Source organism: Marmota marmota, unplaced genomic scaffold, assembly GCF_001458135.2.
Source record: "Marmota marmota marmota unplaced genomic scaffold, marMar, whole genome shotgun sequence".
In the NCBI taxonomy this organism is placed as follows: Eukaryota; Metazoa; Chordata; class Mammalia; order Rodentia; family Sciuridae; genus Marmota; species Marmota marmota.
Window position 1 is genome coordinate 2,964,007 of NW_026000080.1, and position 25,068 is coordinate 2,989,074.

Genomic DNA, 25,068 nt, shown 5'->3' on the forward strand with positions numbered 1-25,068 from the left:
GGGGGGGGGGGGTAGCGGGAAGTAGAGAAACCAAAGAATGGATAATACTGGAGGAGACTCTGAGGAAAAATTACACCACGTGGGTGGGAAAAGAACTTGTGGAGTAGTGTCAGCATGGGTAGCAGCTCCTGGGCAAAGGTGCTGATTTCACTGATTTCTTGGAAGATCTTCTGGCCAGGGTCTTGCAACTCTTGGATATCTGCTGACATCCAACTTGTTCCATTATAGGAGCCAGTGGGGATGGGCTGCAGAGAATTAAGGGCAATTCAAAACGACATCAGATTGCAGAACCTCACAGCTGCAACCACACACATGCAAAGCATGGAGAGGGTAGTTAATGGTTGGACCAAGAAATTGTTTCTAAAGGAAAAAAAAAAAATCCCATTTTCATACAGAATTTGGAGTTCTTGAATTTGAAAAAAGGCCACCAATCCTTGGGAAAGGAGGAGGGACTTGGTAGAAGCAGCTGATTAGCTGATGATAATGTTAGGCCACTGAATTAAACCTTGGAGTCCCTAATGAAACCCCTGAGGTTTTCATTTTCCACCATCTTTTTGTGGTGACATTTTGGAAAAGCAGGAGCAGCTTTTTTAAATCATAGTTCTGATTAGTCACCCAAAAACATTTATAGTTTTAAAACTGGATCCTTTCAGACATTTTCTTTCACAGGGCTGCTTTTAGATGTGACTTTGTGGAATTAATAAAAGAAAGCTAAAACCTCAAAGTGTTTGATATACTGATTTAACATATTAAATCTTCCAGGCAGACTATTAGGGTAATTAAGGGTTTCTATAACCAAAAAGGAAAACAAAAAACAAAACAAAACAAAAATAGCAAAAAATGTTTGGTTGTAAAGGTCTTGCAATTTGGCATTAAATTCTATTTTTTTAAGTTGCTTAGAAGGACTCAAGTATAAGTAGTTCTTAAAATTTTACAGGATTCCAATGTGTAGCCAATATCAAGGAGATAAAATATAATTTATGGAAAGTAAGTTTGAGTGTTATTTAGACATTCTGCTTGGTAATCTGTGAAGTTGCAAGAGAAAAATAAATTTTATTAGAGGAATTAGAATAGCTGTGCTAGTTTCCTTGCATGGCTTGCAACTATGACTTATTTCAGAAATCGTAACTCTGAGAGCTGAAATAAGGACCATTTCATTTTCATTCTTTTAAAAGCCTAACATAATTCTCATTTATTCATTCAACAAATGTTTACTGAGCTCCAATGATGTTCCCAGTATGATTCTAAGCAACAGGGATATAATGATCGAACAAGGTAGTGACATAATTGCTGCCCTTCCAATGTGCCCAGTCTAATACAGGTCATAGTAAATGAAACAACCAAGTATAACAAATGAGATAAGGGTATATACTGGGTTGTTATCTAACAGTCCTGGCATGTATGAAGGGCTAGAAGGATAATGATGGAAGAAAAGTGAACCAAAGGAAACAAAGTCTAGACTGAAACCTAATTAGAAAGGACATGGAATTTTCCAAACAGGTTCTGGAACATTAAAAGGCTCATTGGTGAGAGGACAGTGCACTTGAGGGCCTGAAAGAAATAAACTTGTTTAAAGCATACATCTAAGGAAGAAGTGGCTTGACCTGGACTACAAAAAGAGACCAGAGAGCAAAAGGTCTTTAAATTATGAACTTTCTTAGCTAAACAAATAAATGGTAGAAGAACTGGCTTTTCTTGATCCTAGGATCAATATGTAGATGTTAGAGAAGTTATATATTTGTCAAGACTCAAGACCACTTGATTGTCTTATTGACTGAAGGTTGATTGTTTCTCTCATTCATCTAATTAATTTTTTAATATAACACTAGCATCTGCCAGAAACTTTGCTAGAATAGGCAAGGATCAGTTTAATAATCTCTGTGGTGTTACTACAACAGACTAGTTGTATTTTTCTTCCCTCCTATTGAGTGGACTCTAGGCTCTATGATTACTTGAAGTCCTTAATCATTTATCTTCTTTATACTTCATGAATTGCTTAAACACTTGGAATTTAACCAAAAGCTCTATTATGCTTCACACAGGATTAGTTATGTAAGTACTACCTATTGAGTTGAATTGATAGTCTGAGAAATTCATTGTGTATGATGTTAGTGACAATGCTTAAAATCCTGAATCATTCAAGTTTATCCCTATTGCTATGATGAGAACTTTCTTCCTGGTTATATTGGGACCTGGGTCTTAGTTGTTAGTAAAAACCAGAGTCTGTAAAGTTGTCACAGATTTGAAAAGTTTTTGGCATGTAAAACCTAGTGTGATAGAAATTGTTGAAATTATCATTGCATGTCACATATGTATGTTTCTCAGATTAGTTCACCCTTTTCAATTTATTTAAAACCATCAATTCATTTAAAAAGTTCTCTAGGACTGGGGTTGTGACTCAGTGGTAGAGTGCTTGCATAGCATGTGTGAGGCATTGGGTTTGATTTTCAGCACAGCACATAAATAAATAAATAGATAAATAAAGGTCCAAGGACAACTAAAAAAATACTTTAAAAGTTCCCTATAAGATTTTACAAGTCTTTCTTCTTATTATAAATTGAATCTATATAGGAACGAGTATCTGTACTCTACTCATAATTCTTAAGAATCTCATGGGTACCCTAAACTAGAAGATGCTTGGCATTCCTCTAAAGTAACTGGGACCCTTTGGATAAAAAGCAAATTGAATAGCTCTTTGAGAGTCATCTAGGGAAGATGCTTGGGAATTATATTTTGTCACTTTAATGTTTTAAGTGTGATATCTATCTATCTATTTTATGTATATATATCCCTGCCTGATCTCCTTTAGGCCTTCACCATTATTTTTCTGGTTATGTTTGGAAAGTGGCTGATATCAAACTGAAAATGTGGCTAGCAGTCAGATGATGCAAAGTGTTTCATATTTGTTAGGTATCCTCAGATATCAATATCATCGCTTATATTTTTTGAAACTTAAAGACTTATTACCATGTTGCTGACTTCTTTTAGACTTGTCCCATCTTGTTCAATGTCCAAGTATATTTATATCTGTTATGTACAGAAGTCATTTCAATTTTGTGCAATGGTCTTCAACCTTGTCTGTACATTGGAATCATCTGGTATTTCAAATGAGTGTACCATAGACATATTAAAACTAATATCTCTGTGAAGGGGAGAGAAGGACTCAAGTATAAGTAGTTCTTAAAATTTTACAGAATTCCAGTGTGCAGCCAATGTCAAAAAAAGGTCCAAAACAGGGGAGCCTTTTATCATCTCTTAAATTTATCATCTTCAGAATGTGGCTCTCCAAACAGCAGCAGCAGCATCACCTGGGAACTTGTTATAAATGCAGACTCTTGAGCCTCACCAAAACCTACTGAGCCAGAAACTCTGGGGGCGAGGTCCAGCAATTTTTGAAAGTTCTTGAGGTGATTCTGATGTACAAGTATGAAACTGCTATTCTAATACAGTAGAAAAGGATTTGAAAGGATCAAATAATATTTGTGTCATGTCATAAAATCAGATATATGTGATCTAAGCAAACTAATGTATATTTAAATGTATACTAATTGGAAAATAAACAGTTAATGTTCTAAATTTTTGTTACATAATCTGTAACAAAAGATTGTTAGAATCTGTAGAATCATGTAGTTAGAATATATGCATCCTGAAGACTCACCCCCAACTTTTGAGTCAACTATTTTCATCAGGGCAGAATCTGCATTTCTCCCAAGCACCTCAGGTGGACTAACATTTGGGAACTATTGATTTAGATGGAATGCTACCATATGTGGGATTTTTTAAGATATAGAGTCTAACTATTTGCCCATATCAGTTGAAATTTCTGTAATGATTCAATTGATTAATTTATAGAGTTAGTGGTAGCTGTTGAATGCTCTTTCAAAATCTCGACTTATATGTTCACTTTAAAATACAAAAATGGAAAGTACCATTTTAATACAAATGAAATTGGGTTCTATAATCTAAAGAATATAATTTTATATTGTTAGCTAAACTTTGTAAAAAGATTATCTTTCCTACAGTAAGATAAGGGCATACACTTATACTAATTGACAAAGATAAAAAAAAAAACTTTATTGACAATAAACAGAAAAATACCCCAGACCTTAATACAAAAGACATACAATTTCCCTGGGACTCTGCAATTGATTCTTGAAGACTAACATTACACAAATGTCATTTGAAGAGTCATTGAATTAGAATACAAGAAATAATCAAAGTCCGTATTAGCAAGACTTAGTTAATGAAGTATTGTTTTCAGCATGCTTATCATCATTTTCCAAAATTATCTCTGTGGTTTTTATTTGGGAGGTAGATTTGGGCAGTTGTGAAGAATATTCAACAAAATCTATCCAAAGTTTTATTATACTAAAAAATCACAAAGCATTTTTTGCTTAAATAGCTAATCAATATGAATAAACATTTTTATTTGTAGTAATTGGTGGATATTCCACTCACGATTACTCATCAAAATGCTCAACATTGACATCTATAGGCCATTGCTATTTTCAAAACCAAAGAACCAAGAATTAAATGATATCCAAATGGCTTTCACATCTGAACAATCTTTTATACAGATAAATAGCTCTTTCCATCAACTTACAATCATGATGGTTAAGTGTATAAATTTCTGTTTCTTTGTATGAAATTACATGTGTAGTAATTTGACATGTTAATAATAACAATCATGTCACCTTACTAATTCACATTTATTCAGTACTTTGTACTGGTGCCAGGTACTGTTTTATGTACTTTACATGAACTTTTTCAATTAGTCATTTTTTTCCTAATTTTTTTTGTAGATGGACAGAATGACTTTATTTTATTTATTTTTATGTAATGCTGAGAATCGAACCCAGTGCCTCATGCATGCTAGGCAAGCGCTCTGCCGCTGAGCTAAAGCCCCAGCCCTCAACTAGTTCTTTTAATAAACCTCATGAATTAGGTTTAACATATGAAAAATCTAAGGCATAGAATGATAAAAAAAATTTTCCAAGTTACATAATAAATGGTAAAACTGCAATTTTAATTTAGAGAATTTACTCTTAACCATGCTAATTAAAATAAAGTTTAATTATTAATCTTTCATTAGAGTTCATTTTGGATTTTATATGGTTTATAAGTTGTAGATGTCCAACAATTGTTTTTTTCATTTTCATAGGAAACTACTTCTTCATTTTATTGGGCTATGTGTAGCTTGGATTACTGTTCATGCTCACGAGCAAGGTAAGAAAATTGCCCTATTAATTATTTGTTTGCAAAAATTTTGCTTCCAGACAGCAAAAGCACATGACTTTTAAGTTATCATAACCTTAAGGTCAATATTAAACAATAAAAATGTCTTTGCCCAGTATAATGAGAATGTAAGGGTAAAGAAATCAATTTTGGGGAGAAATATGACCTTTAAGAAATTACTCAGACCTTCCATCTGTGAAATTGCTTACATTTTTAAGCAAACTCCATAAAAGAGAAGTTTTGTACAGTAAAAAGGCTTTGCTTGTGACTTCATTTTAAGTGGGAGTTCTTGGGGGTGGCAAACTGTGACTGAATTACCTTTGCACTTCTTGAAACAACACAAGCATATAATAAATGTTCCCTCTAGATTAGCATCATTGAGAAACAATGAAATTTACGTATTAGTGGGCTTAGAGTTTTATTTAACTCAAATGGAGATTTACAAAATAGTTTTGTGTTTTGTTTTGTTTTTGCCTGCTAGCTTGTTGCTCTGGTAAAATGATGACAGGGTTTCAGGAATTTATGTATGTCCTAATTCATTCACTTATTAAACAACTTTTGAAATATCTGTTTTCTGATTAAAAACTTAATTGCTAATGATTGAAATATAAATATAATAACATCTCTGGTCTCAAAGCGAAAAAAGTGGCTTTGGTAAAGGTTAAAAAAATAGCAAAGTCAAAGAAAAATTCCTGAACTATGCTGGACTTAAACATTATCATTGTGGTCCTAATTTTTTTGTTTGTCTTATATGTAGTAGGGTTATATGTGACTGCCAAATTATTCATTCTGAGAGAATTCAATGATAATTCAACGAACCATGTGTCAGTTTGGTCAAGTAATAACCTGAAAAGCTAAATTATAAATGAACTATGTGAAGAGAGTAAAAAGGGGTGCAAAGGGAAGAATGGAATTTTACCTGATTTACCCAATTGATAAGTGGACAGATAAGAAAAGTATGGTCAGCCCACTATAACTATAGATTCCACTAAAGATTAAAAATATTCTGAAAAAAATTTCATCTGTATGGAACATGTACAGATATTTTTCTTTGATATCATTACCTAAATGATATAGTATAATTACTTACATAGCATTTACATTGTATTGTGTTATGAATTGTAAGTAATCTAGAGGTTATTTATCATGGACAGAAGGATGTGTATAAGTTACATACAAATACTACATTCTACATAGGAACTTAAATCCCTACAGATTTTGGTATCCACAGGGGTCTGGAAAATCAACCCCAAAGATACTGAGGAGCAACTGTATCCTCTCAAATATCATGTAGATGTATGAAAGTATTTCTTGAAAAGCATTTTCTAATTCACTTTTATGGGGAAATGGTTAAATTAGGCCACATGTCATATGTAACCTCATGAAATGCCATTCTTGACCAATGTATTTCTGTTACCTTATTTTGCTTTACTTGGAAATGAAGAAAAAAAAACTACATCCTTTATTATCATTATTAGTATTAATATTTCTTATTATGTACCACTTTACTAGTAGAATATACATTTTCTTCACCACTTGCTTTATCACAGAATTTTAATAATTATGCCTATGATAGAATTGCTGAAACCAAGATAAAGGAGACTTAGGTCACTACAGCAAGGGTCATAACTTCATAAATGGAAGAGCCAAGATTTGAACTCAGGCAGTTTGACTACAAAATCTTAAATTCTTTAATACTACATTCCTTGGAGCCACAGAGAAGAGAATAGCCATTACTAATTCTATATACATTTTGTGTCATGTCCTTTTCCAGTACTTTATATATATTATTCTTATCTTCATAATGAACCTACAAAGTGGGTATTATAGATGAACAATTGAGGATCCAAAAAGTGGCTTACCCAGCTCAAATAGTAGACTTGAATCTAGGTCTCACCATCTCTCAGGAGAAAACTCCTGTCCTAAATATCCCTTGCTTCAAAATTCCCACTCACTGGCATTATGAGTTTAATAATTTACAAAACGTATCCTTATCAAAATATTAGAAACTCACATGAAGAAAGACATAAGAAAACGGAATGTTTCTGAATAGTATATTTTATTTACATAATAAAAATGTATTCTTTTATTTTAGGAGAGACATAATAATTTTCAGTCTTATTATAATGACAAATTTTTTTCCAGTTCTTAACAAAAAGAAAATCTTTTTGAAAAAAACTCTTGACTGTAGAAAATAGAATACTTTTTGAGTACAAAAAACAAATGGAAATAGTATGTTATCAGAAACCTAGAAGTACTTTTTTCCTAAAATATTTTTTTATTAAATTAGCATGATACAGTGTAGCATCTAATCAGGATATGAGAAGAAACATTATCAGAGAAATTGTGTTTTTATGCTGATAACAAATATCATTTGTGACCTTAATATTGCTATATATGTATTTTAGCTAGTGCTTATTTTCAGTTGGACTTCTCAGAAACATTTATGTGGTTACAAGGTTTTTCAAATCTTAAAAAGTATCAAAGTAATTCAATTATATAATTTAAAGTTCAAATCAAACAATAAAACATATGAACAAAAACTAGAATCCCTTGCCTTTAACTGTTTCTGCGACCCTCTGCCCAAAATCTTTTGGTTTTAATCTTCTTAATAGTATCTACATTTTTATTGAATTCCTATTATTGATGATGAACATTTGACATTTTTATTCTAACCTATGCTCCTTTTTCCTCTCCTCCTATCATCTCAATATAATTCTATTAATGTTTTTGATTAAATTACTATTTATAATTTACCTTATTATGACCATGTACATATTTTTTGTCACTGAGCCCTGTATGTTTATATTTTCTTTCCTGTACAGTATTGCAAGATGGCTCCTTTTTTTGCTCATATTGTGTTCTGTTATTATTAATAATTTTCTCAGATTCTACAAAAAAATTTCTAAAAATTCTTTGAAAAATATTTTCCCCCCAAAATGTACAACTCCAACAATTTGAATTTTTCCTTGGAGATTTTCCTTCTGGAGCTAAAATTCTCCTGTTCTACTGTGGACTATTAGTTCTGTACACTTTCTGTAGAGTTGATATTTCTTGCTCATGTAAGAACCACTTTCTTGGAACTCATATCTTCCTTTTTCACAATCTATTTCCTTATTTGGTTGTATTATATCCTCTAGTTGTAGCCTGTGAATATATATTTAGGTGGTTCAGATTTGCAATGATGCATTTCTGAGAATGTGTTTATTTCATCATTGTACTTAAGGGTAGTTAAGGTGAATATAAAATTTTAGGCTGTAAATACTTTATTCTCAGAACTTGAAAGGTTCATCTTTTAGCTTGCAGATCTGTTGTTAAGAAAACTTATGCTATGTTAATTCTTGATTCTTTGTGCATGACTTTTTAAAAGTCCTTTAAGATCATCTATTTATCTCTGATGTTTTGAAATTTCACAATAATGTGCTTTGTTACATACAATTTCTTTCAATTTATTGTATTGGTACTCAATAAGCCTTTTTAATGTGGAAAGTTAGCCTTCATTTTCTGGGAATTTTTCTGTTATTTTTTTTCTTTCTGACATATTTATTTTTTCTTTCTACAATTTCTGTTATATTTTGCATTTTGGAATCGAACTCCTTATTTTTTTTCACCTTACAATCGCATTTCTCATCTTTATGGTTCTATTTTACATGAGATTTTTATGATTTACTATTCTAATGATTTTCATTTTTTAATTTTTGCTATTTAAAATGTTTTAATAGCTAGATTACTCCTCTTCTTCTTTTTAAAAATTGTATCCTCTTTTTGTTTCTTTGATGCAATATCAATTCTTACCTCTCTAAGGATAGGAATCATACTTTTGAATTTTTCTTCTGTTACCTGAACTCTGTTTCTTCCAAACTTTTTGTTTGTTTTGATTTTTTTATGTTGCAGAAATTCTTTATAAGTCTGAAGTACCTCTGATATCATTTAAAAGCAAGATACTAAAAATAGGCTTGGAAACTATTTGCATGGGTAGACTTGTCACCAGAGATATTTCATATAGAGGATGACTGAGTAGGAACCTGGCTGACCATCTAGTTGAACCACAAATGTCTGAGGCTATAGAATTGCTTTAGAGAAGGATCCTCCAATGTCTTACTTATAGAATAAAATCCTAATTGCCACTTTTATTGGAGTGATATAAAAAAGTTCTTGTTTGGGGGACTGTCTCTCAATTTAGTATGTACATTTTAGCTGAATCCTTAATTCTCATTATGATACTTCTCTTCCAAATTCTGCTATAATTGGTTAAATATTTCAATGTTTCTACATAATCAACTTTCAACCTCCTATTATGGTCTCAAAGTTTCTTTCTTTTTTTTTTTCTTTTTGGTACCAGTGATCCAACCCAGGGGCACTTGACCACTGAGCTACATCCCCAACCCATTTTTATTTTGAGGCAGGATCTTTCTAAGTTTCTTAGGGTCTCACTAACTTGTAAGTTGCTAAGGCTGTCTTTGAACTTGAGATTTTCCTGACTCAGCTCTGGAGTCATTGGGATCACAGGCATGCACCCGCCACCTGGCTCAAAGTTTTTTATACAAACTTCAGCCCCTACTTCCACCTACTCCCCAATATGAAATCCCTTGTCTCTCTCTGACTGAAAAGAAACAAACAGCTATGTGATTTGCTATGATTTTAGTTATTCCTTTAAATTTTAATTCAGAAGTATCTTATTAATAGATACAAATTTTATATTTGTCATATAACAAAGTTTTAGGCACAGCCTAGTGAATAAATGCTCATATTTCAAGAAAAAAATAATTATATAAGGCTGAGTTTTCTGAGGATTTGACAGATACATATACCTTTTCTCATCTGATACAGCATACCTTCATTATTACTCTGACTATATTGGTGGGCTGGCTGCCAGTGAGATATTGGCATAGCTGCAACATCACTCCATGATGAATGACACTATGCAAAATGCATGACTAATTCTTACCATTCACAGTATTCTCAGATTCATGATCCCAAAGTGTGAAAACCACATGTGTAGGGATCTATGTGTAGAATACTTATCTCCAAGAAGAGAATTTCGTATACAAATTAATCCAAAATGTGTTTACTGTTAACAGAGAAGCAGCTCATTCTAGCTGCAGTAACTCCAAGTATTTTCTGCCAAAGATCTCTACTGGGCACTTAACCAAAAATTTTACACATAGCTTAAAGCTTCATTTCTCACAAATAAGTTTGCATGTATCTCTTTATACAGAATAAATGTGCTATTTACATTAAGAAAACTTTAAAGAAACAATTGTCACTTTTAACATACCCAGTATGCAAGTTGCACTTAAGCATGCGTATTCAGGAGCCAGAAACCTGGGTTAAGGTCCAGGTTCCACTACTTAGTACCTATGTGACCTTTAGCAAATTCCTGAGATACCCTGAGCCTCACTTTCAACAATTTGAAAGTGAAGATAATACCAATGCTTACTACAAATGTCTGTTGGGTGGACAAAATGAGATAACCATGTAAAGTGTTTAACACAGTGCCTATTACATAAAGAGAGTATAATACATTTTAGTAAAAGAAAAGAGAATATTCCAGAGCCTTTTCTTTTTCCATATCCTCATAATGTTGACAAAAGTAAAATAAAGCAAAACAGTTGATTTTCAACAATTTCCTTTAGTTCCTTAACTCAGTGAACTGCAGCCAGAAAGCCTGCATTCGAGTCTTGATTTTGACACAGACCATTTGGCTGAGATTATACAAAATGAACAGGAGGAAATTATCTAGTTAATCTGGTCAGTTTGGGTAAAATAGCAGGGAAAAGGAAACTAAGTTGAGGTCTATCTAACATTTCTTTTTATACACTTTGGTGATTTTGTTCCCTACAAACTAGAAAGAATATAACTTTGGGACCTTGACTAATGAAGACATGAAAATTTAAAAGAGTAAGAATTCACCGAAATTAAGTACTGTGTTAGCTTTTTGTTGCTGTGACAAATACCTGAGAATAACAATTTAAAGGAGAAAAGATTGATTTTTGTCTCATGGTTTCATCCTTTGTTCCCTTCCTCCACTTTATCCTCTCCCCCTCCCATTTCCCTTTCTTCCTTTTTCTTTGGTTCTCACTTTTGATAAGCATATCAGTGCTGCTTAGTATATAAGTTTTGAATGAAAGACAACTAAGTTTGGTTGTCTATGTCACTCTTCTAAATGTGTCAGCTTTAGAAGACTGATTTTATTAGCATACCAAGAAAGGATTCATTTCTCATTAGTGTATAACAAAACAACAACAAACAAAAATTATACTGAAGGCTTCAAAAAGTACCACTTAGCAGGGTGTGGTGGCATGCACCTGTGGTCTCAGCAACTTGGAAGTCTGAGGCAAGAGGTTTGCTGGAGCCTAGGAGTTAAGAAGCCAGCATGAGCAACACAGCAAGACCCTGTCTCTACAAAAAATAAATAAATAAATAAATAAAAATTAAAAAAAAGAAACAGTACTTGGTCAGTATTGTAGGGTAAGTAATGCTTTGCATGGAGGGATACTTTTAGCAGGACTCTTGAAGAAATGGGGTAAAAATTTTGATTCACTTTGATATGGCAAAAAATTCCAGGAAGAATAAAAACCAAACAGAATTCATATCTCTGAAGAGAAAAATAAGTAAGTGGTAGTGTAAAGGTAGAGGCAGTTCCCAAAATCACCCTTAGTTCTGACACCAACCTCAACTTCTGGGGTTTCTAGGAAAACCCTCAGTTTCAAAAACTTTATTAAGACTCAGAAAACTCACTTAAATCCATTATATTCACAGTTATGGGTTATTGTAACAAAAGGGTATGGATTAAAATTTGTCCAGGAAATGAACTTCAGTGTTTAGAGGATCCCAAACATAGAAAACAATAAGTGCACACAGTATGAGTTAAAAATGAGTTTAGCTGGTTTTAAAAAGAATAAGAAAAGACTAGTTTGGAGTAAAGTAAGGTGAGATGAAATGATAGTAGATCAAACCAGAGAGATAAGAAAGGGATAGATGATGTAGATTTAATATACCATGTAAAGCCACTGGAGGATTTTGATCAGGGAGAGGCAATATCTAATTTTTATTACAAAAAGATTATTCTGGATGCTTATGTGGTTGTGAGGCTTTTCACTGACAGAAGTCTGAAGTAAGAAAAATGAGGTTGGGGAAAATATATTGAGTTAGAAGTGCTTTGGAGACATATGATCCCTATGGGTAAATTCAATAGGTAATTGGATATGCAACTCCAGGAGAGAGGTTTGTGAGTCAGCATATGTGGTTGTTGAAGCTATGGTTTGGATGAAGTCATAAGGTCTTGTGTTTACAGTAAAAAGAGCAAGGCGTTGTCTTGGTGACACCAGAACTTATTCTACATTTAAGAAGCAAATAGAGGAAAGAGATACAGTCAGTTCTGCTGTTGGGTGACACATGCACTGCTAAAAGTCACCAGATTGAGATTCACTCTTAGAGACTACCTGCATTCAAATTCTGTCTCAGTGCTTCCTATTTGGGTGACTTTGGGCAAATAATTTAGTTTTCTGACTTTTCATAACAGTCAGACAATGGCATCTGCCTCATAGGGTTGTTGTAAGAATTATGTGATTTTCTACAGTAAAGTTCTTAAAATAGTTGTTGGTACATGAAAGAACCTAATAAACACTGCCATTATTCTTATTCTTTAAAAAAATGTAAAGCACATAATATAGCGTCTGGTTGAGAATTAATATTTAAATGGCTACTGATTTCTTAAGTGACATGAACTGGATTGATTTTTGGGTAGGGTCAACATGAAAGAAATAATTTATTGTAGACTATTTATTTACTAATGTATATGTTGATACCCAATATCTAAATTTAACTCCAAATTGTAATTTAGGCCAGGACTAAATTAAATGTTAAAATGTTTGTCCTCTGGGTAGATGTTTCCTTCTTTTATTTTTCTCCTTCCTTTTCTTTCCTCTTCTTCCTTCTTTCCTTCCATCTTCCTTTTCTCCTCAACCCTCCTCATATATACCTTCTAAGAGTTCTCTATTTTCTCTCAACATCTGTTCAAAACATTTGCTAAGTGTATTCACACCCAGGTGTAAATATTTATGACAACTCACTTTCACCTCAAGTACAAACTCTAGCTGCATTCAAACTCTAGTACATAAAGAGTAATCTCCAATGTGATATTTCTGTGGGGACAATGTAATACTACCATGATTAATTAGTGAGGTTTGTCCAAAGGAGATGTGGAATTGTATGGGGAAATACAATGATTGTCAGGCGGTAGAATAGTCAGAGTACAACCTTAGAAATAAGAATGATGGGGCACAAATATAGCTCTACAATTTATCAGCTGTGTGATGTTGGTCAAGTTATTTAAATTTTCTGTGATTCAGATTCTCCATCTATGAAAGAGGCATAGAATTTAAGTATAAACCATGAGAATTTGTCTTCCCACTTTCTTTCCCATATATTATACATAGAAACAAAGGTAAATGAACTAATAAACAAACTTAAAATTTTATATTGAGCAAAACTGTGGTATTAATATAATCTGCAAACTCCCAAAACTATGCCAAGAAAACCAGATGCCACATACAATCAATAGGAAAAAAATCAAACTTCTTGAGGATGAGAAGCAAAGATTAACATAATTAATGTCTAATCCTTAAAAATAAGAAGTGCTATAGGATCTGAGGGGGACAGAAGCTGCCCAAGGGACAGTACAAGAAAGCACAAATAACAATTAAGTGGCTAAGTGGGAACAAACCTCAGAGGTAAAGGATTTGTTCTGAAGCATGCACCCAAGGGGACTGGATACAGAGGAAAGAGAATGAGAGGTTGTAGGCAGAACTGGCTATTGAAGTCCTCCTGAACTGCCTAGAGTTCAGAGAAAAGGTGGGGCTTTCGTTTTAATTTTAAAAGGAAACTCTGATAATAGTGTAGCAGTTTTGAGATTTGGAAGGCCTGGACTACTTCTCACAGCATCCTTCTATAAATTGCTGGGCTTGGAAATAATGGTAATAATAAGAAGCTGACATAGCATAAATAGAAAGATATAACAAGCAAAAATGTAGGAAAAAGCAGCAAAACCAAGAATATACACAAAATATATTGCTATTAGATAAAAATTCTGAACAAATACTTTTAAAACAAAGAAACTCCTGATCACCTATATGAAAGAGGATGATAAAGCAGAAACATGAGAACTCAGGGAAAAGTAAGAGATGACAAGACATTTGCAAAGATAGAAACTGTGAACTTAGAGAATTCAGAAGTCACAGGAAAAGAGTCTTATATATTGAGGTAAAATTAGATATTACAGGAGAAGCAATAAAGATAGAAATAAGAAAAATAAATGGATCTGAAGATAAAAATATATTAAAAATAATTGTAGAGAAATTATTCATATAGAAGACAGTATGACTCAACATACTCATAATAGGATTTATGAAGAAGATAACCAAGACTATGAAATTTTCAAATTCATGAAAAACTTGCTGAAGTTAAAAAATGTTTTGAAGCTATACAATGAATAGGATTTTTATGCACCTAGAAACAGGTATCCAGAATGACCAATAAGATGCCATATTCTAATAAAATAACTGGTTTTCAAAGATAAAGAACAAATCTTTAGGCTAACTGATTTAGCTGGTAAGTAATTTAGATGTTATATTAAGCAACCATAAAATGGAAAACAATTAAAATTTTGTGTGAATTATAATCTTATAATTCAAGAAATCAAGGGGTATTTTCATGATTAAATGGAGTCCCTTTATGCCACCATAACTCTGGAGGTGCATATAGTTCTAAACTGCTATTGGAAATGTTTTGATGAAAAGTTTGAGACACATTATCATGCAATATTTTAGATCAAATATTCTTTAATATTGTTGTAAAATTACAACTATTTTATGAATAAAATGATGGTTGTTCTAAATCTAAAACAACATTTGAGTTTTATGAATATCTCTGAGAAATTTTAATTGTATTGCTAGATTATGCATAAATGATATCCAATAATTATTTAATTATTGTACACAATTATCAGACTTGAGACTGAGATTCTCCATTATGTTTGTTCTTTGTAATGAACATAAATGAACATAAATTGTCAGATATCTGCTAATTTCCTGCAAAAGGAAAATTAAGGTGATATCAGATATTCCTGGATAATCTTCAAAAACTTCTTTTTTTCACTAAGCACACTTGTTTAACATTTCTGGCTAGAGATTTTATATACATATTACATATGTACTATATACTATATGTGTATATATACACACACATATATACATACACATATATACACACATATATGTACATGCACATATATGTTCACTGGAGAACACACACACACATACACACATACAAAGATACAGATGGTGACTTATAACCCAAATAATAATAAATATCATACAATTGACTAAGCTATTCTGTATTTTTAAGAGAGGATTCATCATCCTTTGTGAATAGCATTTAATTTTGTGACTCTGAAGGTGAATATGAAATCTGTTCAAGTTGTGGTGGGGCGAACTCATTCATTCAGAAATTTTAAAACTATTTTCAAGGTAGGTACTATAGAGATGCAATAATGAACCAATTAGAACCCATCTTCCAGAAGCTTATAATGAGTAAGGGATACAAGTAGTATACTATTGGTAATACTACAATGAAAAATAAGTTTTAAATAATCATAATTATATCAGATACATATTATATAAATGCATATTATAAAATAAATGTTGAAAAGGAGTCTATCAATTGTATAAAAAATGCAGAAAAGGATTGACAAAAAAAGGGAAATAGAGAAATCTAAATTTTTCAGAAAAAGTATGGTGTTTACCAACAATAAAAAACACTTAAATTTTCTTGTACAGGCATTACCCAAGGATTGTGATGACCAAAGTACTTTAAATGCAGTACACACTTAAGAGCCTAAGCATAGAGAGTTTCTATGTGATTTGTAAGTTCCTAGAAGTTTAGTAGGGAAAATAGAGTGTAATGGATTATGTGAACTTAATTTAGAAAATATCTTCCAAATCACAATTTTTTTTAAGTGTGATCCCAGTTTCTCCTTAATATAGATGTCATTAAATTTTAAGCTATGAACTGAAGTGAATAACATCTGGGAATCTTTGAACATGGGTATCCATTGGAGTAATAGATAAGAATTCTAGCCAAATGGAAAAAATGAGAGACTAACCTAATTTTTAAATTTGGGGTTAAGAAATATTGATGTGTGGGGGATGGGGTTATAGCTCAGTAGTAGAGTGTTTGTTTGGCACTTGTGAGGCTCTGGGTTTGATCCCCAGTACCACATAAAAATAAATAAATAAAATAAAGATATTGTGTCCATCTATAACTAAAAGAAAAAACAAATATTGATGTGTGGATGTATGTGTGCATACACACAAACTTTATTCAAAATAATGAATATAACACCTTATTCTCCCTCTCCCTGTCTCATTACCCAGAAACTAGTTATTGATAGAGCATGCTTATTTTAGAAATTACTGTTGATACAAGGAAGATTTCCTTATACTCAAATATTTATATGAACACATGAATGCATAAGAGTAAGATTCTTTCTCTCTTTCTCTCTCTCTCTCTTTCTTTAATTTCCAGGCATAGATATTCTTCATCAACTAGGCCTTGGAGGCAAAGATGTAAGACACTCATCATCAATGACTGCTGTACCATCATCATCTACACCATTACCTCAGGGGGTCCATTTAATAGAATCAGGTGTCATTTTTAAAAATGATGCTTATATTGAGTCACCTCTCATGAAAATTTTACCAGAAAACTTAGGACAGCCATTTACAATATTAATTGGGTTACAGTCACATAAAGTGAATAATGCATTTCTCTTCAGCATTAGAAATAAAAATAGACTGCAATTAGGAGTACAATTACTACCAAAAAAATTAATAGTATATATTGGAGGAAAGCAGTCTGTGTTTTTCAACTACAGTGTTCATGATGAGCTATGGCACTCATTTGCCATTACTATCAGAAACCGAGTTGTCTCAATGTTTGTTGAGTGTGGAAAGAAATATTTTAGCACAGAGACTATTTCAGAAGTTCAGACTTTTGATTCTAATAGTGTGTTTACCTTAGGAAGTATGAATAATAACTCTGTACATTTTGAAGGAATAATATGTCAGTTGGATATTATTCCTTCTGTAGAAGTATCTGCAGACTACTGTAGATATGTGAAACAGCAGTGTCGCCACGCGGACAAATACCAAACTAAAACAAGCCTTCCTCATACAACTATCACACCTACTAAGAGACTGGAACACACTCCCTTGCCCGAAGGATCTGATGAAAAAATGCTGTTAGAGAATACATTTTATGAAGGCAGAAGCATTACAAATGCCATAAATAATGATTCTGCAACAGTGCATAAAAGACCAGAACACCAGGTATCAAAAGCTCAGTTAACTTCTCTTCATTCAGCAAATGTCTCTGCTGTGGATCTCACAAACTATGGGATTCAAGCCAAAGAAACCATCCCGGAGGAACATATTCAAACAAATTTAAGCCTGTCAATGACCCATCATGGCCTCAGTGAGACAAGAATGAATACCAAGGAGAAATTTAGTTATCTGCCAAAAGTATCTGAAAATATAACACAACATGAGGATGATACCATAACTGGTATGTCACTGTTTAAGAAGATGTCATCTATTCTTCCACATAAAAGACAAGATATAAATGCTAACCTCAAGAAGGCGATCACAGCAAATCTACACACTAATGAACTCATGGAAATGGAACAGATTTTAAACACAACTTTATACAGAGTGACAGAAAAGCCATCTGTGGATAATCACCTTGATCTAAGGAAGGAAGGTGAATTTTATCCTGATGCTACTTATCCCATCGAAAATAGCTATGAAACTGAGCTTTATGATTATTATTATTATGAGGATCTTAATACAATGCTTGAAATGAAGTATCTAAGAGGGCCAAAAGGGGACACTGGACCTCCCGTAAGTTGTTGTTTTTTAATATGTCTTAATGCACTAACTTATCATACATTTCAAGAGAGTTCTCTGGACCGTACAATACAGAACAGATTAGATTTGTCACAGAAATGTGTCCTGGCATAATGGTTGTTATAACCATTTATGGAAATACAACCCTGGTTCAAATATTGTACCATTTTTTTAAAAAAATTGGCAGATTGAAAAGGTTACCTCATTCTGGGTAAAGTGATGAGCAACCTATGTTGTTCTTGTTCAGCTGAAATCCAACCAGGAATTTAACTGCTAAATATAGACTGGCATTCTTTATATATATATGTATGTATATAAAAAGCATAGGTTTAACACACTGTCATGTTAAAAGAGGGATATATATAAAAGCTGTGATAAAGAAAAATATACTAAATGCACAAGGTAAATATTCTTTCAAGCAAAATATCATCAAACGGATTAACAGAGTATAAAATTTATTTTAATTTTGTACATTTCATTCCCCATCCATGAACGAACATAACACATGAATCCTGTTCATATATATAATTAGGAAGCACTAATTGAAATAATAATAGATGGAAGATCAGTAAAGTAGAATAAGCAGATCAGTGGGAACAAGGAATGAAGGGAAAGAGAAGGTACTAGGGAACAAGATTGATGAAATTATGTGTTGCACGTTTACCAATATGACACAATGAACCCCATTATTATGTATAATTATAATGCACCAATAAAAAATTATTGTAGATAGAGATTATTTCATAGTCAGTCATTGGGAAAACAAATTCTGACATTATCATTCTAAATCAAATATTTTCATTTCCATGAACAGTAACATATTTCATTGTCTTTAATGATACAGTCAATATACAGTAAGGGATTAAAAACTTTCAACAACCTCACACAAAGACAGCCTACTTTTGAGAAAAAGAATCAGCCTATTAAATGAAGAAAAAATTCAGATAAGCTGCTTTTATAATAATTTATATGCAATACTTGAGATAATAGACTGAATTTTCAGCTAGGAATTCCTTTTATTGTGCAGGTATAATTAGAGATCAACATTTGAAAATGTCTAGAGTCATCTGAAACAATTTAAAATCAATATTGCAAACTATTGTTGTGTTTTGTATTAGTATACCTTAAGTAATTTACCTATAATCTTTAGAAATTACTTTTTTTCAAATTGTGAGTATACTAAAATATATCTTAAAGCATTTCTTTATTTAATAAAAATAGAATTGAGTCATTAGTTTAGTTCCAGAAACCACAGAATGGGATAACAAGACACCACTTTTTTAGCTTGTGTTTCCTTTATGGTTATTACTTGAAGCAATTGTATAGATATTGAGCAACTCTTTGAGTGAATGGTTAGAGGTTAAAATAAAACCTGATAATAAACTCTTTCAACTATTATAGTTAATTTTCAACATATTAACAATAAAATCAAATCATTGGGCAGGACATATTAAACAGTTACAGAAGCCATTTACTTTCCTGAGAAAAGTCAGTATGATGAAATGGATATTAATCTCTTATGTAAATTCCATAATAGGCATTCAGCTTTGATAGCAATAATATATTCTGCAGATGTTTACTTACTTTCTGCTCTTTGCAAGACAGGAACACAAAGAGTATATAAACCAGTCATTGCTTAGAAGCTATTATATTTCAATAAGGGGGATAAAGGAAGGGCATTTATAACTGTCTTGTGTCCTCAAGTACGATAAATGTTAATGATAGATATAAACTAAGTGTATGAGGTAGAGATGTTCAAAGGTAAGAACAATAATATTTTTTGAAGGGCTTTCTATGAATAATCACTCAAAGCTAAGCTGTTCAGGATAGGTTCTTATGTACAAAGATAATTATGACCTAGGCTCAAAGAACAAATAAGATTTTGACAGATGATAGGACTAGGCATGTTTTTTACATGCGAAAAACAGCATAGTAGCTATCATTTGTTGATTTTCTTGTGTAAAATCTCTACCATGCGACTTATATACCTTGTTTCAAGAGTTTTGTAAGGTTATTATTATTATCCTATATCAGGTGAAGTCCAGAGAAGTTAATTTTCTTGCCCACAACAACACTGTTGGTAAATGATAGACGTAGGATTTGAACCAGATTTTCTACCTCTATCACCCAAACTCTTTTATATTAGGTTGAATAATGCTAGACAAACAAAGACCTAAGCAATGTAGTGTCAGATTGAAGAGAATCTTGTCAAACTGATTGTTCTACGTTTTATCCTCAGTATGGCATTTTGTAGGCTTGTAAGCATGAGTATTGCTCTTTTAAGTCAGTGTGTTAGCAGTGCCCAGATCAGACAAGATATTTTTATTACTTAGTGTAATATGACTAGGACATTATTTAGATTGGCAGAAGTGAAAATGCAAGGGAAAGGTGGGATTCGAGAGATATTTTGAAGGGTAATTTGGTAGAACTAGGAGATTACTTGGCACAAGGGAGCAAGTAAAAATGAAAAGAATCAAAGATGAGTATCTTATTTTAAGCTATCGATTGAGAGAATGATGAAGCCATTCCTAAAAACAGTAATTAAGAGAGAAAATCAATTTTAGCAGAATAAGTGAAAACACAAAAGAAACTTCACTAGTGCCATCAGTTGGAAAAGTTCAAAGAGTTGAAGTGAAGAGAGGTCAAAGCTGGGAATATAAATTTGGGAGTCTTCCCATCAATAAGATCACAGTTGAAACTATAGGTTGGATATTTTCAAAGAAAGGAGGTTGACACAGAGTCAAGAACCAAATTATGGGGAAAGATTTCTTTTTGGTTATAGAAGAAAAGAGCATCAATTTGATAGAATAGTCAGAAACATGGGAGAGAAGAGTAGTGTACTTAACACAGAAGCTAAAGAAGAGCTTTGAGAAGAAATTGATCAGTGTTGCCAAAAGCTACAGAAAAGTCAAAGGGCAGGACATTGACTTCTCTGTAATAAAAACAATATTAGGAAATCCCTTGGCTCTTCTGATGGAAGACTCATGCTGAACTTTGAGAATCCAGCTTCAGCCTAGTGTAAAGGAATAGATAAATTTTAAAGAACTAATGAGAGATTGAATTGTGATAAAATTATGAATTTGTTTTCCTACTATTTCTTGAAGTGGATCTTACCTTGAAAAGCTGGAGGCCAGGCTGATTTCTCTCACCTCTAGGTGTCAATTTTTTTCTACCCATTTTCCCATGCAGTTTTTTTCATTATATCTTTATAATTTTAATCTTTCTTTTTAGTTCAAACATACTGATTATATATATTTATGGGGTACAGTGGGATACTTCAGCACATATATACATACCCTTATCATTTCTTTGTGTTTAGAAACTTCGAGCTCCTCTTTTCCAGTTCTTCATAAAATATTTAATAGGTTGTTATAAACTAGTCACCCTACTGTGTACTGTAGAACACAAGAACTTATTATTTTTAAGTGTATTTTGTTACTTATTATCCTTCTCCCTTCATCTACCCTCCCCACCATCCCTCTCAGCATCTAGTAATCATTGTTCTACTCTCTTCTTTGATTTGTTTTGTTTTGGTACTTGGGACTGAACCCAGGGTTGCTTTACCATTGAGCTATATCATTAGTCTTTTTTATTACTTGAGATAGAGTCTCACTAAGTTTCTGAGAATTGCCTCACACGTACAATCCTCCTGTCTGGGAGCCTCTTAAGTTGCTAGAATTACAAGCATGAGCCACTATACCCAGCTTTTATTCTCTTCTTTGAGACCAATGTTTTTGACTTCTGTATATGATTAAGAATATATAGTATTTTACTGTGTCTGGCTTATTTCATTTAACATATGTCCTATAGTTACATCCTTGTTACTGCAAATGACAGGATTTCATTCTTTTTATGGCTGCATGATACACATCTTCCATATATTCTTTATCCATTCATCTGCTAATGGACACCTTGGTTGATTCCATATTTTGGTTAATGTGAATAGTGCTACAACAAGCATGAGAGTGCAGGCATCTTTTTGGTATACTGATTTCATTACCTTTGTAAATGTAGTAGCATGATAACTGGATCATATTATAGATCTATTTTTAGTTTTGTGAAGACTCTCCGTACTGTTCTCCATAATTGCTGTAGTAATTTACATTCTAATATGAGTTTATGAGTTTCCCTTTTTCTACATCCTCACCAGCATTTGTTATTTTTTGCTTTTTTTGATACTAGCTAGGATGAGATTATATCTCATTGTAGTTATGATTCCCATTTCCCTGATGATTACTGATATTGAGCATTCTTTATATACTTGTTGGATGTTTATATATCTTTTTTTGTTTGTTACTGGGGATTTAACCCAGAGGTGCTCTACCACTGAGCTTCATCTCCACACCTTTTTTATTTTGACACAGGGTCTCACTAATTTGCTGAGGCTGGACTTGAACTTATGATTCTCCTGTCTCAGTCTCCCAAACTGCTGGGATTTCAGGTGTGCACCACCAAGCCCGAGTGGATATCTTTTAAAAAGAAATATGTATTTAGATAATTTGCCCATCTTAAAGTCAGATTACATATTTTTATGTTGTACTTTTGAGCCCTTTATATATTCTGGGTATTAATCCTTTGTCAGATGAATAGCATATAAATATTACTGCCTTTCCATATATTCTCTCTTTACTCTGTTGATTGTTTCCTTTGCTGTGTTATGTACAAGGGTTTTAGTTTAATATAATCCCATCTATCTATTTTTGCTTTTGTTGCCTGTGCTTTTGAGATCTTATTTAAAAAAAATCATTGTCTATATTGATGTCTTAAAGTGTTTTCTTATATTTTTTTCTAGGAATTTCCCAGCTCCAGTCCTACATTTAGGTGTTTGATTCATTTTTAGTTGATATTTGTATATGGTAAGAGGTAGGGGGTTATTTTGTTCTTCTGCATGTGTAAATCCACCTTTCCTAGTGCCATTTAATGGAGAGGCTATTCTTTCTCCCATGTATATTTGTGGTGCCTCTGTAAAAAATCATTGACTGAAGATTATTTCTGGATTCACTATTCTGTTCTATTGGTATATGCATTGATTTTTCTATCAGTACCATGCTGTCTTGGTTATTGCATTCCTGTAGTATGTATTGAGATGAGGTATCATGATGCTTCTAGCTTTGTTTTTTCCTCCAGACTGCTTTAGCTATAGTTTCATATGAATTGGGGTATTGTTTCTTTTTCTATTTATGTGAAAAATACCATTGGTATTTCAATGGGGATTATATTAAATATGCAATTTGCTTTAGGTAGTATAGAAATATTAATTCTTCCATCCTTAAGTGTGGGAGGTTTTTCCACATTAAAAAAAAACAATTTTTATTAGTACATTTTAGTTTTACATTATGTCACTTTGACATATGCATTCATGCATGGAAAATAATTTGCTCCATTTTAATCTCCAGTATTTCCACTTTCTTTCCTCTTCTCCCTCCCACTGTTCCCCTTCCTCTATTCTACTTGTTTGCCTTCTATTTATTGTTTTTTAAACTGATGTTTTTTAGGTAGAGTTCACTGTGATACATTCTTATATGTACATAGCATAATTTGGTCAATTTCATTCTGCCATTCTTCCCTTTTCCTGTCCTTCCTTTTTCTCCCTCAATCCCTTTCTTCTACTCCACTGATCTCTCTTCTGTTTTCAGGGGTACACCACCATTCTTTCCCCTACCTTATTTCACTCTAGTGTCCATATCTGAGAGAAAAAATTGATCTTTAATTTTTTGGGTCTGGTTTATTTCACTTGGCATAATGTTTTCCAGTTCCATCAATTTACCAAAAAATGTCAGAATTTCATTCTCCTTTACAGTTGAGTAAAACTACACTGTGCATACATATATCGTATTTTCTTTATCCATTAATCTGTTGAAGGGCACCTAAGTTGGTTCCCTAGCTTGGCTTTTTGAATTGTGTTGCTATTAACGTTGATGTGTCTGTATCACTATAGTATGTTGAATTTAATTCTTTTGAATAAATATCAAGGAGTGGGATACCTGGGTCATATGGTGGTTCCATTCCTAGTCTTTTGAGGAGTGTTCATACTGTTTTCCAAGGTAGTTATACAAGTTCAGTCCTACCAACAGTGTCTGAGTGTACTTTTTCCCCATTTCCCTGATGGCATTTTCTCCTCCTCCTTTTTAAAGAAATTATTATTGTTATTTTTATTATTTTGTTTTGGTACCAGGAATTGAACTCATGGGTGTTCAACCCCTGAGCAACATCCCTGGCCCTTTTTATATTTTTGTTTTGAGACAGGGTCTCCCTAAATTGCTTAGGGCTTTGCTAATTTGCTGAAGCTGGCTTTGAACTTGCTATTCTCCTGCGTGAGCCTTCTAAGAGTCACTGGAATTACAGGCATGAACCACTGTGCCCAGCTATTTTTTGATGCTTGCCATTCTAACCAGAAATCTCGGTGTAGTTTTGATTTGCATTCAAATGAAATCAAATTTGTACCTAGGGGTGTTTAACATTTTTCCATATATTTGTTAGCCATCTGTATTTCTTCTTTTGAGAAGTATCTCTTTAGTTAATTTGCCCATTTATTGATTGGGTCTTTTTTTTAAGTGTTAAGTTTTTTTTAGTTCTTTTTATGTTCTAGATTAATCCCCTGCAGGAAGAATAGCTGGCAACGATTTTCTCCAATTCTTTAGTCTTTCTCTTCATGCTCTTATTACCTTTGCTGTGCAGAAACTTTATAATTTGATGCTGTCCCACTTATTTACCTTGGTTTTATTTCTTGAACTTTAAGAATCTTGTTAAGGAAGTAAGTGCCTGCACCAATATGTTAGGGGTGTTGAGCCTATGTTTTCTTCTATCAGTTGCAAACTTTCTAGTTTAATTCCTAGGTCTTTAGTTCACTTAAGAGTTGACTTTTGTG

General features: G+C 32.7%; 1 protein-coding gene across 2 annotated transcripts in view; it reads left to right on the forward strand.

The window, feature by feature from the left end:
* Col24a1 (collagen type XXIV alpha 1 chain) overlaps positions 1-25,068 on the forward strand; it is a 373,492-nt gene that overhangs the window by 3,006 nt on the left and 345,418 nt on the right. For both annotated transcript variants that reach the window (XM_015504738.2, XM_048814986.1), the window contains exons 3-4: positions 5,162-5,226; positions 16,822-18,194. In XM_015504738.2, coding sequence (XP_015360224.1) covers positions 5,162-5,226; positions 16,822-18,194 — 1,438 coding nt within the window. The remainder of the gene's footprint in view (positions 1-5,161; positions 5,227-16,821; positions 18,195-25,068) is intronic.